Source organism: Oryza brachyantha, chromosome 1, assembly GCF_000231095.2.
Source record: "Oryza brachyantha chromosome 1, ObraRS2, whole genome shotgun sequence".
NCBI lineage: Eukaryota > Viridiplantae > Streptophyta > Magnoliopsida > Poales > Poaceae > Oryza > Oryza brachyantha.
Genome location: NC_023163.2, coordinates 22,574,315 through 22,591,621, shown reverse-complemented (window position 1 = coordinate 22,591,621; position 17,307 = coordinate 22,574,315). Strand labels below are relative to the sequence as shown.

Genomic DNA, 17,307 nt, shown 5'->3' with positions numbered 1-17,307 from the left:
CGTGCGCGGTGGCGGAAGTGCACGGCCGGGATGGACCGAGCGTTCCGGCCCGCCGTCGCCGAGCGGTGAACCGTATAGTGCACAGCAGCTCAAGTGCTCAACAACACCACTTCACCGCGAGGAAAACTTCCGAGGGACACGCCGTGGCTTGCTTGGTGCTGGTCAAGATATTTTTCCTGATTCTGCTGAATCCGAGCGAGATTTTGTTGAGCCAGTACACAGCGCGAAGTACCGCAGGCGCAGGGAGTGAATCCGGTCGCGCGCCCAGCGATCGTGGATTAGACTACACCGCCCCGCAGGATAAGGCAAGAAAGGATTAACCCACTAGGCACGTCCAGGTCACCCGAATCCTCTGGAAACCGTGTCCCCCATTTCGAGGAGGCCGTTGAAATAAATACCCTCAACATCGCCACTGTAACAAGCTCTCCTCGCGACGCACGCAGCCTTCAGCCCGTCCTGATCCATCCCTCCTCCACTTCCCCCGAGGTCTTCCCAGCGCGCGCCAGAGGGGAATCCATCCAGCGCCGGCCGAGGCGGCCGCGCCGCGCCGTCGTCCCACCGCCCGCTCGACCTGGGTCGCGTGTGCGCTAGGAAGTTCGTCATACGACTCGCGGTTTTTCTTCGAGCGCTTTTTTTTTAATCCGTCGTTTTGTGTTGATTCCTCTGTGCTAAGTTTACCGCTATTGATCATTAGCTGCATAGCTCGCTCGATCTGGTTATGTAGGTGCAATGTTCCGGTCTCCCGTGATTGCGCTTGCGTGCTGATTACGACTAATTGCTTGATCTGATTGTGGTGGATGGATTCGTATGATCTGATTGTGATGGCTGTAGTTGTTTGATCTGCCTTGGTTTTGTGGCGATTAACCATTTGCCATGATTCCGATTAATCGTTCTATTGCGTTTTTTTTTTCTAGATATCATACTGCCATGCTCGATTATTATGAGGTTTAGTGTCTACTTTTTGATCGTTCTAACTGTGAGAGATGATGTCCATCCCCAAAACTAGTATGGAAGTACTACATGTCTTGGATTCATTTACGCGCATGCCGAACACATCCGAGTGCCTGTTTGTTATTGATTCGTTGGCGATTTGCCTCTGGTGGTTTCGTTGGTTTATTGGATAGTGTTAGTTTGTATGCTAAGGTGGGCTCGTGGTTGCAAAAACATATTGATAATGATGATTGACAGGCAATTTCCGTGCAAGAGGTTAATAGGATTCTGTATGTGCACTCACCCCAATAGATGTTTAAGCAGGAGTTTACATTGCTCTGAGCATCTCGTTTTGTTTATTTTAACCGATTTCTGCATATGCACTCTGCATTTGCTGCCTCTCCTTGTACCGGATCCTATACCTATGCTTCTACCTCTTCCACGATCCATCTCCTGTCAAAAATTTGAAAATTCAAAAGAAATTCAGGGAAACAAACAAATGTTAACAACATGGCGAGGGGGAACTTATCACTCTTCTGGACAAGCCCTTCAATTTGCCTCCGATATATCAATGGAAATGGGAAGGCAATGGACTACTTACCACGTATTGGCTACTAATTTTCTTTACTCCTTGGCAGAGATCTGGGAGGGCGAATTCTCTTATGCAGGTTCTGTCAGAGTATCGCACTAGTAATTTAGTAGGCCATTGTAGATAAGTTGAATTTCAGGTACAAACCTATGAAGTCTTTAAAGTTTAAGTGTTAGTATAATGGATGTGAGAGGGTCAAGGAGTCCACTGATTGGAGAATCAAAGGAATGAGTTTTTTTTATGGATGTGCAATGGATTTTAACTAAAAGAACGGACAAGTTTCCTTTGTTGAAGATGAAGCTGTTGGCTGCTGGAGGTAGGCTCCCTTCAATCTAACGTCCTAAATAACAGCATATCTGAATGGTGTAATCTAACAAGCCAGAGCCTTATCATAAAATCATCACCTTTGTTTTTTCTCTCTCTCTCTTTTTCCTGGCATTTGATGCTATTACGTGTTCCTCTTGCCACAGAATGGGGGTGGACACCACAGTAAGTGTGATGCAGATGGACACTGTTCAAATTGCTTGGGAACTCTTCTATGGAATCTGGATGGATACCCTATTGAGTAGTAAATTTCTTTCCACGGCTCACTATTCAGATAGTGCTAGCTGTAATTGTTTGGTGATCAATCTATTGGGCTTTGCGGTTGGAGCTGTTCGACATTACTTTGGTCTTGTTCATGTGCTGGAGTTCAGCAGTATACAGCAACCCTGGAGTGCATGCAGTGGTTTCCTCGTTTTTTAGGACCTCTGACTGTAGTGAGAACTATCCTGCTAAATGCATACTACTTGCAGGTATTTGTGTTGTATTTGCAACGTGATAGCTTTAGTGGTGCAAAACATTCAAGATGGGTGCCATGGACCTAGGATTTGAGTCTACTGCTGTTCAACATGGACAAGCTAAGCTAAATGTGGAGGAACATGATCTGGTATCTCTTCTGGCTGATGAGAAGTGCACAGCTGAAAAGATTGACGATGAATACCATGATGATTATCAGAAACTTGAGAAAGGGATAATGCAGTATGGGTATGTTTTTCTTGTTCTCACTTAAGTTTTTCTTGATAAGCTCCTTTGGTGCCAACAAGTTTGTGCTTAATGTACTATGGCAGGTGCACACATTACCAAAGAAGGTGCCGCATTAGAGCACCATGTTGCAATGAGATTTTCGATTGTAGGCATTGCCACAATGAAGCAAAGGTATGGTTTTAGGTTAAAATTATGTCCTCTTGTATCCATGTTGTTCTTGGTGTGTTTGATGTAGGAACAAGTACTCAGTCACAAGAGATTTGATTAACTGCTGTTCACATTGATGCAACACTTTACTGTTCAAAGAGCACTAGTGAGGGTGAAAGGTTTAAAATCAATGAATGTTCTGACCATTCCCCAAATGGAAATTGCACACTCATTTTATAGTTGTATATGATTTAGAAATTAGATAAATGGTATGATTACAACAGAATATGAAGGCACAGTAGAACTAATAACCTGCTGTTGGCCTTCATTATGATTGTGCACATGATTGTTTCTTATCTGTAACGCTTAATCAAAATCTTTGGTATTTTCCACCCTTATCTTGAAATAGCAATTTTATTTAGTTGCCTATGGGCTGTAATATCCACACAACTTGTTTGTACCAGCAATTTGTTGGCAACTATAATTTATGGACCTTGCTGTTGTGGCTTATATTGCACTTGCCGTAGCAATTTTTAAGCTGAACTATGCAAGTGTGCATTCTTTACTATGGAATTGGTCGGTTCAAAAATGTGGAAAATTGATGACCTCCAAACTTTATGGACAGAATTCAATTAAAATTGATGCTGTGAAGAGGCATGAACTTCCACGCCATGAAGTGAAGCAGGTTATATGCTCATTGTGCGGCACAGAGCAAGAGGTACAACTGAGTTGTTCTTGTTGCTTGCGTGGTAACACTATCAATTATCTGGCATCTAGTGTAATCATGATGACCTTTTCATGTTACAAGGTGCGGCAAGTATGTATCAGTTGTGGTGTATGCATGGGGAAGTACTTCTGTGAAGTGTGCAAGCTCTTTGATGATGATGTTAGTGAGAAGAATCATTATTTGGACTGCCTTATTTATCTATTTGTAGTAAGTAGATACAACACTATGTCATAATGACACTTCTTTCTGCAATGCCAGGTTTCAAAACAACAGTATCACTGCGACGGTTGTGGAATATGCAGGTTTGTCTTTCTTTTTTGTGGTGCAGTAAATATGAACTATGTTATTTGTGGAAAATAGTATTTACATTTTGACTATGTTTGCAGAATTGGTGGCAGGGAGAATTTCTTTCACTGCTCGAAATGTGGTAATGCCTCTTGTCTCCAACATTGCATTCCAAAGTTGATACTGAATGATGTAATGAGAAAAATCTTGTTTGGGCTGCTTTTCCGGATAGTGGCACATGCATCATGCATGGGTTGTATAATTGTATGGACTTCTGCTATGATAGGAACACAGTTTTTTTCTGACCGTTTCTTTCTGTTGTACGTTGTACATCGCTAGACCAATATCCTATAATTTTGGAAGTATATTTGTTGAGATATTATGTTGTTTACTTAGCCTTGTTAGCTAACTTGTTAAAAACCCTCACTAGATTTGTGACTTCCCTTCTACTATTTATTTGCATATGAATGGATTTTGCTAGCCACTTGGTTCGAATGGTTCACCTTTGTTTATCTATTGCGTGCAGGATGCTGCTATTCTATAGTGTTGAAGAACAGTCATGCATGTGTTGAAGGAGCGATGCATCATGACTGTCCGATCTGCTTTGAGGTAGGCATTAACTATTCTTTACTATATGCTTATATGCAGCATATATTGAGGATTGTCTTGTTAGCGAATGACTTATCACCTTGCTTTCAAGTTTCTTTGACTGATCCTGTTTCACAATTTTCAGTACCTTTTCAATTCAACAAATGATGTTTCTGTCTTGCCTTGTGGTCATACCATTCATGTTAAGTGCTTGCAAGAAATGGAGGAGCACTGCCAGTAAGTCAATCCTTCTTGGCCCTTTGTGTACTATGATTTATGATATTATGAATAGTTTTTTTGACTGCCTAAAATTGGTGCTCAGATTTGCTTGCCCACTTTGCTCTAAGTCTGTCTGCGACATGTCGAAGGCATGGGAGAGATTGGACGAGGAACTAGCAACTATATCTGACACCTGTGACAATAAAATGGTAATGCTCTCCTCTGTGCCAATTCCTCCTGTTGGTAGGAAATAAACCAGCCATGAATGTTGCTAACTTCTAATATATAGAATCATATGCTTGCCAGTAGCAATGTCAATAACGTAACTTGAAATATTGTGGATATCTGTATTTTCTCATATCAGAAATCTTTCAATCTTGCCTGCTCAAATTACATCCGAAGGTTGAATCTGTTGGCAATTGCTAATTTGGTTCCTTTGCATTACCCTGAAGGTCCGCATATTATGCAACGATTGTGGGGCAATCTCAGAGGTGCAGTTCCATTTGATTGCACACAAGTGCCAGAAGTGCAAGTCCTACAACACCCGCCAGATCTGAAGGAATGAAGTTTTGAGGTGATTCATTTTGTGTCGGAAGAGTCCTGGGCGGTTTCTGCATTCTGCAAGACAAAATTCTGTTGACGGCTTGACGCCAATTTCTAGCTGCTGAGCTCTCAGCCAATTTCTAGCTCATTGGATGCCTCAGCCAAGGCAAATACCTCCCATCTTATCCTGATAATCTAGCTGCTGTTCGCTTCCTGTCTTCAATTTATTACTTCACTGTGTCACGGTCCTGTTCGGCTTAAGTTCTAGCTGTGCTAATAATTGCTGGTCTGCTTAAGCTTAATGGTGGCTAGCTTTGTGTATAGTGTACCAGTATACCACCACTACTTGTTCAGTCTCTGTAAAACACTGTGGAAGTTAGTGGTGACTAGTATTACCAGGGTTCCACCTCCTTTTTCTACCGTCCCTATTGTGGCAACTGCGGATGCCGTAAAAACCGTGATGAATTTGAAAATCAAAAATTTGAATTTAACATGCGATAATCGTGGTTACCGTGTGGTTTCGCAGGGTAACTGCGGCTAATGCTTACCGAAACAAAAACAGTACATGAGAACGGCAGAAATTGTGAAAAACCACACGGTTTCGGCTGTGAAAACTGCGGTTATCGTGAGGAACATCGCGGGAAGAAGAAGATTTAAAAAAAAAATTTAAAAACAAGAAAATCCGTGATGTGCCAAATGAAAAAAACTTTAAAATTCTGAAAAAACAAAAAAAAAGAAAAATATTTTGTGACTATATTTATAACATTTAGGACATATTATAGGGAATATAAGAAAATTTTGACATGATCTTTTCTAAATTCTTGACATTACAATATACAAACATACACCGTTATATCATCCTTTAACAACAACTTCAATTTAATTGTTGCGTCATAAATATACCTAATACTCCTTATTACGAACAAAACTATACAAATTTAATTGTTGCGTCATAAATATATCTACTACCTATTATTACGAACAAAACTTGTATGTAGAGCATGCACATATAATTTTTTCACGCATATTTTTCCTATATCCATCATTATATATTTGTATTTGAACATTATTTACGACGTGAGTCTAGTACAAATTAATAATGACTCAACAATAAAATGTTATTAACCTTCTTACAAATATTATTTGAAATAGGCTATTTTTAAAAATTTTCAAACCGGAATTTTTGGTTATAATTTTTAATTACGCAGAAAATACACTTTTTCATGAATTTATTTGACAAAAATATTCTACATATCAACATATACAATATATATTTTTTGCACTAAATTTCCTAAAAGATTTTAAATTTTTCCTAAATTTAAACTCAAAACCGCGGTAGTACGCGCCTCAGTGGAGGGGCCGGTTACCACGGTAACCACTACACTAGCGGGAACCCTGAGTACTACTCCTTGCCCGTGCGCGTGTGTAAGTGCTAGGATTACAGTTGCAGGACGTGGTGTTCTTAATATTGGTTGCAGATGTGGTACCCGCAGAAGTCACCCTTTCTCATGTTCAATGCCGGTCTTGTTCAGTTCCAGTACCTTGCTCGGCTGGAAAAAAAGAAATGGCAAATCTACTTCGGTTTACTCTGATATGATGTTCTGATTATGTGTAAAGAAGCATTAAGCCACGTATTGTGTTGTTGGGTTTGCTTTGTTATTGGTTTCTTAGATATTGACACAAGCACAGAACATGGTGCGTCCACCGTCTTCCAAGTTCCAAATGGGAGGATATAAACAACGAGAGCTGGAGAGGAAGTAAGAGGGTACGTCCACCGTCTTCCAAGTTCCAAATGGGAGGATATAAACAACGAGAGCTGGAGAGGAAGTAAGGTGGAGTTTAGATTGAGAAAATTTTCGGAAGAAGTATCATGTCAAATACTTGACCGGATGTTAGAAGGGGTTTTCGGACACAAATGAAAAAACGAATTTCATGGCTAGCCTAGAAACCGCGAGACGATTCTTTTGAGCCTAATTAATCCATCATTAGCACATGCTCAAAAGATTCATCTCAAGATTTCTTCCATAACTGTGCAATTAGTTTTTAGTTTATCTATATTTAATATTTTATTTAGGTGTCTAAAAATTCGATGTGATATTTTTTAAAAAAAATTAGGAACTAAACAATGCCTAAATAGAGTTACGGCCGTAAGATCGTCCTCGGCCCCGAATACTAGTTCATCAGATTTGCTGCTGTTACCGTAGCCATTGGATCCCTCTGGCCTTCCGCGTACGGCGCCCGCACCGTACAGGCCACCACACACTGATTGATGAGCGGGGTTTTCTTTCCGTGGCCGGCGCCCGCCCGTGTCGTGTCCTCTCGTCGATGTAACAAGCCACTGGAGCTCAACAGGGCGCAGAGCCAAACGACAGGCAGGCTACAGCACAATGAATTGCACTGCCACTGTAGTTAGTGCCTCTGACGCTTCACCAGGAGGCCTGAGCCTTTGCTAGGAGCACCGGAGGAGGTAGTAACTTTTCTTCCCTTGGAGCGTCTGCTTATGATGCACAGGACACCTCCCAAGCTCTCCTTTTCACATCGTCAAGCATCAGCGCACCGAAGGTTCACAGAAGTTACCAAAGGAAGAAAATGATGAATCGACTCAAGCATAAACGAACATTTAAAGTTTAAAATTTTATTTTTGAAGTTGATTTTAAAAGTTTTCCATCATTTTTATTTTTACAACATTTGTTATTAGTCGCTAAAGTTGGGTGTATAAATGTTTTTCTACAAATATTTTTTAATTACTAATAAAACATTTTGCCTATACTAAATAAATACAATAAGTGAAATGATGAGGACGGAAAGTGCGAAGAAACAAGAAGATAGGGGTGATATTCAGCAGGGATAACTGCTTGCTATAGAGGGTTGATATTTAATATTGATTGGCACATGAATATTGCTCGTTTTACATGCAATGGGAATCCCCACAAATCCATGAAAATCATTTAGCCGTTGCACTGTTTGCAGAAACCGGCTAAATTAAAAACTTCTCCATTCAGAAAAAGTAGAACGGGAAGCAGTTTTCTTTCCTTTCCCTACCAAAACCTGAACATCCATCCAAAAGAGGCATCAGTCGCTTTCCTGCACCACCACCACCACCAGAACTACTACTAGCGCTGCTGCCAATTTTTCACCAAGATACGAGGGCAGAAGAGCCAGCAGAATCCAGCATCATGAGCTCCTCCACCTCCTCGATCTCCTCCTCAATGTAGTCCCTCCTGCACTCGTTGCTGCAGAATGCTCTCTCTCCCCTGCATTGCAAGAAGCCAACACAAATGTTTAGCAACTGGAACATAATAAGCATCCACGTACATGTCATAAAGTAAACGCAAGCTATAGACGAGTTCAGGATTACTCAGTTACTCACAGATACATGTAGATATCCCTGTCCTCTTGCAGCCTCTTCCTGCAGTATGAGCATGAGCGGGGGACAGCACCCGCCGGCGTCGCCGGCCGCTCGCCGATGGGCTCAATGGTGAAGATTGGCTTCTTGGAAGCACTTGGAACACCCTTGCACAGCTCCAGTGTATCGCCTCCGAGAATGTGCGTCGTCCTCGGGTTCGGGCCATGCTCGATAACACAGGTGTACTCTTCAGACTGGGCAAAGTCTGCAATCTCGTTCGGAGTGACACCAGCCGAACTGGTTTTTGGCATTGCAGCATCACTCGCCGCCTTCGGCAACCCCAGCTCAAGAAATGGCCTAATGGATTCAAGAAACGAGTTGGTGACTCCAAAGCACGAGGAGCTCTCGTCGGCTGTGAGGGCATCGACAAGGCCGAGGCCGACTCTTGGAGGGCTAGTTCTCAACTTCAGATCAGCCTCGACACCCAGCAACCCAGAGGACTTCAGATTGGTGCTTCCAGTGCTTGATGACAGGTTCTTGAAATCCAACGGAGAGGTCGGACTCCAGGCGGAATCAGGGTCCACTGCATTCAGTCCTTTGCTGCTTAGCCTCACGAAGAGGCCAGGGACCCTGAAGAACCCAGTGGGGGCAGTGCTCTTCTGTGCAAGACCCTGATCATTGGATTCCTCCATGGCTTGCTCTTGAGCAGTTGCTGTAGTCTTCTTGTTCACAAGAACCAAAGATGAGAGTAACCTGTCCCTGAAAATGGCCAAAAAATTTTGTTGTGTTGTGTTATCAGATCGGTCAATGATGATGGAAGCAAACAAAAGTGAAAAAGGAAATTTCAGCTTTTGCTTTTTCACTCATCAAGTCAAAGGTACAAAGAAGAGAGAAAAGAAGATGATGGTTTTATGCATCAGAAGTACATAAACAATAGTAAAAAAAAGTTGGTACTTCAAAAAATGGTGGCTTGGTTATTGATTACATCTGTGCGACAGGTCCAACGTGCAAGAAAAGATCGCTGGTTCTAACCATGAACATCAATCTCATCTCATCTCATCTCATCAGTTTACGCCAACAAAAAGAAAATCGATGAGATTGCAAACTAAAAACAAGATAAGAGACCACGCTCACTTGAACATGATCATGGCAGAAACACCTAGAGCAAGCCACCATCAACCAAACAGGAAATCAGCACGAAGTCACCAACTTCTCCACCCCTACCCCTACCCCAACTCCAACTCCTCAACAACCCAGATCACACTCACTGGATTCAAAGAAAGAACTTATACGGAGAAATCAGAGAGGCGGTGACACTACACTCGTATCTCCTATCACCGCGGGCATTGCGACCATAAAAGGAAGGTGGGCAGGCATCGCCGCCGCCGCCACGAGCTGCCACCGACCCCAAAATCCCCACCACCATGGAAGATCCCATCAATGATACTTAGTACCCGCCAATCAAACAAAACCCGTAGGTTAGCCCATCTAATCTCACGCCGGAATGGAAGACGAAGCCAACTAAGAAAATATCAACGATAGAGAAAACAAAAAAAACACTACATCGCGACCCGCGAACATCCACGAGCAGGCACCGCGGCACACTCCTCCAAGGAGCCGGGCGCACTCGCAACAACGTCGAGAAAAACACAAGGGGCGGTGCTGTGCTGTGCTGTGCTGTTTACCTGGCAACGGCGGCGGGGTTGCGGCTCTTGCTGGTGTCGAGGGGTGCGAAGCCGGCGGGGTTAAGAAGGGCAAGGGGAGGAGGAGGAGGAGGCTTGCACAGCAATCTGGTTCTTGCTCCCCTGACCGCAGCTCGGCGCTCGGTCTGCTTTCCCGTGAGGTTTCTCGTGTGCGTGGGGTGGGTGGGGGTGGGGTGGGGTGTTTATCGGGGGAGAAGACAAGTGTCCCTGCGCGGGGCGGCATGCAGCAAAAGGCAACGGGCGGGCGCGGGTGCGGTGGCTTCTCCAGGGCGCAACACACGCGGCCTCGCACCCATCCGCTTTTTTACCGTCTCTCAGGCCGCGTTCGTTGAGGGTGTAATAATAGATTATTATATGATTAATTAATTATTAATTATTAAAAAATATAAAATATATTAATATGATTTTTTTAAATAATTTTTCTATAGAAATTTTTTGTAAAAAGTATACCGTTTAACAGTTCGGAAAACGTGCGTGTGGAAATGAGAGAGATAAGTTAACTGACCGGTCTGGACGAACGCGGCCTCACTCTGACTCTGAGAGACTGAGGGGGTGTTTAGTTGGTGAAATGAAAATTTTTACGTGTCACGTCAGATATTTGATTGGGCGTCGGAAGGTTTTCGGATACTAATGAAAAAACGAATTTCACGGCTAGCGTGGAAACCGCGAGACGAATCTTTTGAGCCTAATTAATCCGTCATTAGCGCTGTTGGTTACTGTAGCATTTATGGCTAATAATGTACTAATTAGGCTAATTAGGCTCAAAAGATTCATCTCACGATTTCTCACATCTGTGCAATTAGTTTTTTGATTCATCTATATTTAATACTCTATTTAGGTATCTAAAAATTTGATGTGATGTTTTTGGGTGAAAATTTTTAGGAACTAAAGGGCGCCTGACTCCACCCAGTTTTTTTTCTCTCTTTTTTTGTCTTTGAATTTTTCTTTTTCTTTTGTTTTGGTTTCTTGGAAGACACTCTCCTCTTTGGCAGTGCCAGGCATTTCTTTGTCACTTTATTTTACCAGAAGATTAAAATAGTTTTTACATGACAAACTTAGGCCCACGTTTAATTGGGTAAAAATTTTATCTCGATATACGGATACATGTTATTAAATGTGATATAATAATAAAACATATTACATATTCTGAATGAAAACCGCTAGACGAATTTATTAAACCCAATTAATTTATCATTAGCAAATGTTTACGGTAGTACTACATTATCAAATTATGGCGCAATTAAGACAAAAAAATTCGTAAAAGGATTTACACATAATCTATATAATTGTTTTCCCTGCATTTAATACTCGGGTCCAAACAATGTGTCAAATGAAAATTTGTGTTTCGGAACTAGTAAGGTCTTACTTTTGTGGGAATGCGGTAGTTTTTTAAGCTTTGCCTGTGTCATGAGCATGACATATAGGTGTGATATCATGTCATACTTATTACCTCCTCCCATAATAATTTTATTTTTCATTTTTCCGTGTACGACGTTTAAATATTCCTCTTATTTTGAAAAATTTGTAAAAAAATTTAAAAAAATTAGTCACGCATAAAGTATTATTCATGTTTTATCATACAGTGAGAATAAAAATATAAATCATAAAAAAGTTTTAAATAAGATGAAAAGTCAAAACAGTTATAAAAAACTGAAAAATGATTTGGACTGAGGTAGTATATGATAACAAAATATTGCTTGTCGGTTTTGTCTTTATTATCATGATTATCATGGGTTTATTCTCATCGTACATGTCCAAGATCCGTGACTCGCATAATTGCAGTGATAATTTTCCTGCTGACAAACTGGTTTAGTTAAAGTTAAAATACTACTCCTTCAGCTTCATAAAGCTAAAGTTAAATTATTAGAACTTTAACTACCATTCTACCAATAACTTTTATATATAGAAAATAATGTATAAATTAGTCCGTGAAAGTGCTTTCATGAAACTTAATAGTTACTAAACTTTTATACATATTATAACATAAAGTTAGCGTTAAAGGTATATTTTGTAAACTATTTCATGGTTCGAAACGTTGAAAATTATGAAACCAAAATACTTCCTCCATTTCAAAATATAAGTTTTTCTATATTGGCTAGATTTATATATATGTTAATAAATCTAGACATGTATATATAAAATATATACATTTATCTATCATGAATTTTATTTAAGATTTACGTGGTGAAACGGAGACGGGAAGATACTACTCCTATATAATATTGTTACAGTACTACCTGCGTACTCTCTCCGTAAAAAAATAAATTCTCCAATTTCCGTATCCAACGTTTAACCATCCGTCTTATTTAAAAAAATTTCAAAAAATTAAAAAAAAATTAGTCACACGTAAAGATTCATGATTTATCATCTAATAAAAATAAAAATATCAATCACAAAAAAATTTAAATAAGACAGAGAGTCAAAAATTATAAATAAAAAATGAAAAAATGGTTTATTTTAGGACGGAGGGATTAACTGGGTAGACAATTGTGCTCGCACGTGTGGCAAACGCGCAGCGCAATTTCTAGCGTTTTCTTTTTCCTGCTTTTTTGACCGTCAGTCCGTCACAGTGAAAACGTTGAAACGAGAAGTAAAATAAAGCGTATTTTGTCTCCTTGTGAAGCGAGGGACAGCGAGGCCCGACACGTGTACGACGAGGGCGTGTATCTCAAGGAGCATCGTACGTAAAGGACGGACCCGTTCGCTTTTACCTTTTCTTTACTTTTCCTATCTTTTACCACTAATAATACTACTGCCGTCTGGTAATAATTTTATTTTTAAATTTTTACGTTTAAAGTTTAACCATTCGTTATATTAAAAAAATATTAAAAAATTGTCACACATAAAATAAAATATTGTTAATGTTTTACTATCTGATAACACCTAACAATAAAAATATTAATCCCAAAAGAATTTTAAATAAAACCTAAAGTAAAAACAGTATATCTAAGAACCGAAAAATAAAGTTAATATGTGACGTAAAAAGGATTTGTACATGCTAATTAACGCTGATTTGTTCTGACGCGAGATGGAATATGTTCCCAGCCCCCCACCATTGAGGCTTGGGAGCGACCTCTCGTGAACTCTGTGTTATGAGCATCCATGACTCACCTTTGAACCGCAGAAATTACTCCCATTTAGTACCTTTTTTCTTTTCTTTTTTTTCGGGGCCAGTTGAGACTCCATCTGTTGAACATAATATTTACGCCTTGCCTGGTTGTGGTTGTTGTTTCAGTAAAATTATTGGTTGTGGGAGATTTTTTATGGTGTTTGCAAGTTACGTGGAAATACCAAGAGGTGGAATAATATGCATCGTTAATTAAGAGACGGAAAAACATATGATAGTGGGTAATTAACTGGTAATTTTTTTATGTGAAAACTTTTTTTTTTGTAGAATTTCAAGTCATTGTTCGAAAAGCAATATGCTAAATATGACATCCATATATAGTTAACTTATAACAGTGCTAAACATGAATATCCAATTACGAGAAAAGCATCTACTAGTAACATGTTTAATATTAGAGTTAAAAATATAAAACCCGGAATATGCTCCCGAGCTAGATGAGGCAATTTTGGTATTGATGTCTCCGTTGGTGAATCGTTCCCACCTCTAATAGTGTTGTTTCCTCCTTTGTTGCTATCGCCTTTGTCTTCGTTGGTGGACATGACGATGTGAAGAAGAAGTTGATGCCGATGAACACGCACGGAGCATTCGTGCGCACAAAGCATACTTCATAAAAACTTGATCACGCGTCTACTTGTGTAGATACTCATGTGAGCAGAGTTCTGAAGGCTTGCCCGATCGTTTCCAGCAACCCGTGCACACAGGTGGTAGAAACCGAGACAAGACAGAAGTAGCACAAGAACATAAGATTTGAGGATTCTCTAGGAGAAAGAATAGAAGTTCTTGTATTGATCTATTCAATCTCGGGCGGGAGAGAAAAAATATATCCACAAGAGAGAGGGATTTTCACGAGAAATGAATCAACCATTGATCCTCCAACAATTACCGTCGTCATAGGGAATAAAGGAAGTACCATCACACAACCTTAATCACTGTAAATGGAGTTATAAGTTCTAATGCATACTTAGAGCATCCCTAGCAGTTCATCTAAATTTGGTCAACGATATCTTCATTCGGATGATCATCTAAAACAATTTCATTATTCATATCTCTTTTTCTCCAGCAGATCATCTCTATATGATATCCGTCATATCTATTTGGAGGATGGAGAGATAACATCTAAATATGACTTTTCTCTTTTTTAATATGGATGACATCTAAAAATAGAAGATGTGATTGATGTTCTGCTGGAGCTTAACTTTTACTCTTTATCCTCTATTTTCAGAATGAATGATGGGATAGTTGATCTGCTAGGGATGCTCTTATGCACCTAGAAATAATATTTCAGATAATATTGGCATTTTCAATCTCCTTTTGAAGTTATGTTTTCACCCTTCTCATCTATGTATCATCAATCCTCAAATAGCTTTCATATTGTACTATATTCTCAATTAAATTTACCTTAGTGAAAATATGTCATTACTATTTGTGATATCAGCTAAGTGTCATTGATGCTTTCTAAAATTAGAAACATATCACTACTATCACGTCTTACATGTTCTTTCTTCTTTCTTCTTTCAATCAGTGAACTCTAGGGTGGTAAGCTATTATAGATGGTGATACGTTAGTGTCGGTGTCTACAGATACATCGATGATGATGGTGGTAACAATAGGGGAAGTAAGACTGTCTAGTGGCCCTAGGCCTTCCTGCCCCTAACTTGCTTGAGCCCATCGATGGCTCGAGAGGAAATGATGGAGCTGGTACCGCCAACCTCTCAAGCCCGTTGCTCTAACGTCACTTGCCTTGAGCTTATTTGAAAGTCCCAAACTACTCCTTGCGTTGAAGAGAATAGGGCTCACCAGATCCAGGTCGACGCCACACTTCCTCTCCCATCTACCAGACCTTGCTTTGTCGCTACAATCTTGCCGTGACGGTCTCCACCTCCCTTGTCAATGAAGTCATCGTTGCCTCACCCTCCCACCACTTGCACCGCCCACCCATGGACTTTTCGTCATCTCCTTCTCTAACCACCGGTGAAGAGGTAGAGAGATGAGGAATAGAGAAGATAGGAGGATTGAGGAAGAAGATGAAACTGACAGATGGATCCCATGTGTAAAGGTATGTTGGTTTACTTGATGATAGAAAATATGACGTGGATAACATGGTTTTAATTTCATAAAGTTTTAGGGACACTCAATCAATATCGTGAATAATAATGATATTTTTCTCAACAGTCAAATTTGCAATGGCAAGATCCAATCAACCCTTTTAATTATGCTACTTTGGATTTCTTTTACCTTTTTATAAACAAACACAGTAAAACATCTATATATGCAGTGGTTAGCGTAAACATGATTGCACAAATTTTTGTTAAGTTCAAAATACTACCAAGAAATCCACCCTAAAAGGCCTTATCGAGGTTTGTAACCCCTCTTTCGTTTTGAGTTTGCATTGCAACCGGGCAAATGCAGTACTAGTACCGTAGTACGTACAGACTATTTTTGTCTGGTTTCTTGAGATTCAGACTATGCTAGTAGCTGCCAAGCATGGTGATTAGCGTCAGTGTATTAGGTCATGGGGGACAGGTGTCGATTCCCAACCTGTCGTTTATCGCGTCGATAGTCGTGTACCAGTGGCAGTAATTGCCTCGAGCTTCGTGCTAAACCCTCTCGTGCGGTACGATGATTAAGGCGGTCTGGTTTAGATTAAGCCGATCCATGTCGGCAACCACGAAAAATTCCTCTCGCTCGTAGCTCTCGCCCTTCACCCTCTCCCCCACCCCACCCTCTAGTTTATTTACTCGTTTTCACAGTGGCCCTTTTTAACTTTTTCTTCGATCGATTACATTTTACACCCACTGACTGCAGTAGTGCTGTCACTGTGTGAGCGTGCAGCAGGGGACAGCGAGCTCGCAGTAGATTACTGCTCCCCCGGTCCCACCATGAATACATGTTTCACTGTTATGTTTAACGTTCGATTAACTATTTTATTTAAAAAAATTATAATCACTATTTTTATTGTTATTAGTGATAAAACATAATAGTACTTTATGCGTGACTATTTTTTATTTTTAAAAAAATTAAATAAAACAAATCGTCAAACATTAAACATGAAAATCCATAAATACGATTATATTTGACTATTTTTCCATTTTTTTTAATAAAACAAATCATTAAATATTAGATATGGAAATCCATAAATACAGTTACATTGGGCCAAATGTCGTAGATTTTGTTAGCCTGATGACGTATCTATCTCTGAATCTACCGGTAGCGACGTGTTGTTTTGTGATGCAAAGGCGGTATTTAGTTGTCAAAATTTTTTGGCACAAACATCACATCAAACGTTTGACCGAATATTGGAAGGGGTTTTCGGACACGAATGAAAAAACGAATTTCACGGCTAGCCTAGAAGCCGCGAGACGAATCTTTTGAGCCTAATTAAACCGTCATTAGCACATGTTAGTTACTATAGCACTTATGGCTAATTATGGACTAATTAGGCTTAAAAGATTCATCTCAAGATTTCTTACATAACTGTGCAATTAGTTTTTTGATTCATCTATGTTTAATGCTTTATTTATGTGTCTAAAAATTCGATTTGATGTTTTTGAAAAAAAAATTTAGAACTAAACAAGGCCAAAGTTTTAAGTCCAGCGTATGGCTTGGCTACTAGCCGGCAGTGCAGAGCTGTGTGCATGCATGCATGCATGCATGCTTGGCCTGTGTGTGGGCTGTGGCTGTGGCGATGCAACGTTGCAGGTGCAAAGTTTTCAAGTTTTTCTGTCAGTGTGGGTTTCAGATGCTGCAGCTAGCGGATTGGCTTGGCCGTTGCTCCGTTCTCAGCGAGAGATCGAAGACTGCGTCCTCGTGTTTTGTTTGCACTTGGCACGATGGCGTACGTACGTCGAAGCGATTGGGAGGAGGCAGGGCAGGCTGATCGAGAAGTCTTTGGTGGTTTGACTATCGTCTTTGGTGTTTCGCACACAACGCGAGATGCCTCTGGTTGCCGGAGGAGGACACGGCTCCCTGCAGTGCAGTCGTGGCCAAAACAACACAGCTAAGAGCACGTACAATAGCAGGCTATAAGCCAACTATAAGTATATTTTAAAGAGGTAAGATGAAAGAGAGAAGAGAGGA

The 17,307-nt window shown here is 40.4% G+C and overlaps 2 protein-coding genes across 3 annotated transcripts; one reads left to right on the top strand and one right to left on the bottom strand.

The window, feature by feature from the left end:
• Nucleotides 1-419: 419 nt before the first annotated feature.
• On the top strand, nucleotides 420-5,467 carry LOC102715803 (probable E3 ubiquitin-protein ligase RZFP34). Of its 2 annotated transcripts, XM_006644568.3 has the most exons (12): nucleotides 420-1,835; nucleotides 1,990-2,313; nucleotides 2,386-2,545; nucleotides 2,629-2,716; nucleotides 3,318-3,410; nucleotides 3,501-3,578; nucleotides 3,678-3,721; nucleotides 3,806-3,846; nucleotides 4,231-4,313; nucleotides 4,438-4,529; nucleotides 4,615-4,720; nucleotides 4,964-5,467. In XM_006644568.3, the coding sequence occupies exons 2-12, from the start codon at nucleotides 2,199-2,201 to the stop codon at nucleotides 5,066-5,068; spliced, it is 1,005 nt and encodes a 334-aa protein (XP_006644631.1). In that variant the 5' UTR covers nucleotides 420-1,835; nucleotides 1,990-2,198; the 3' UTR covers nucleotides 5,069-5,467. The 2 variants fall into 2 exon arrangements, with proteins under 2 accessions (XP_006644631.1, XP_040377116.1); XM_040521182.1 differs by having other exon boundaries at nucleotides 423-1,835; nucleotides 1,990-2,545.
• Nucleotides 5,468-7,886: 2,419 nt separating this feature from the next.
• On the bottom strand, nucleotides 7,887-10,245 carry LOC102715525 (FCS-Like Zinc finger 8-like). Its single transcript, XM_006644567.2, has 3 exons — nucleotides 10,086-10,245; nucleotides 8,425-9,159; nucleotides 7,887-8,308 (listed from the first exon to the last, which is right to left on the bottom strand). The coding sequence occupies exons 2-3, from the start codon at nucleotides 9,090-9,092 to the stop codon at nucleotides 8,188-8,190; spliced, it is 789 nt and encodes a 262-aa protein (XP_006644630.1). The 5' UTR covers nucleotides 9,093-9,159; nucleotides 10,086-10,245; the 3' UTR covers nucleotides 7,887-8,187.
• Nucleotides 10,246-17,307: the final 7,062 nt, after the last annotated feature.

Coding starts and splice junctions, on each gene's coding strand:
- LOC102715525 (XM_006644567.2), bottom strand. CDS start 9,092: ATGGAGGAATCCAATGATCAGGGTCTTGCACAGAAGAGCACTGCCCCC. Junction 8,309..8,424: donor AGGGATATCTACATGTATCT/GTGAGTAACTGA, acceptor CTTGCAATGCAG/GGGAGAGAGAGCATTCTGCA.
- LOC102715803 (XM_006644568.3), top strand. CDS start 2,199: ATGTGCTGGAGTTCAGCAGTATACAGCAACCCTGGAGTGCATGCAGTG. Junction 3,411..3,500: donor TGTGCGGCACAGAGCAAGAG/GTACAACTGAGT, acceptor TCATGTTACAAG/GTGCGGCAAGTATGTATCAG. Junction 4,314..4,437: donor ACTGTCCGATCTGCTTTGAG/GTAGGCATTAAC, acceptor CACAATTTTCAG/TACCTTTTCAATTCAACAAA.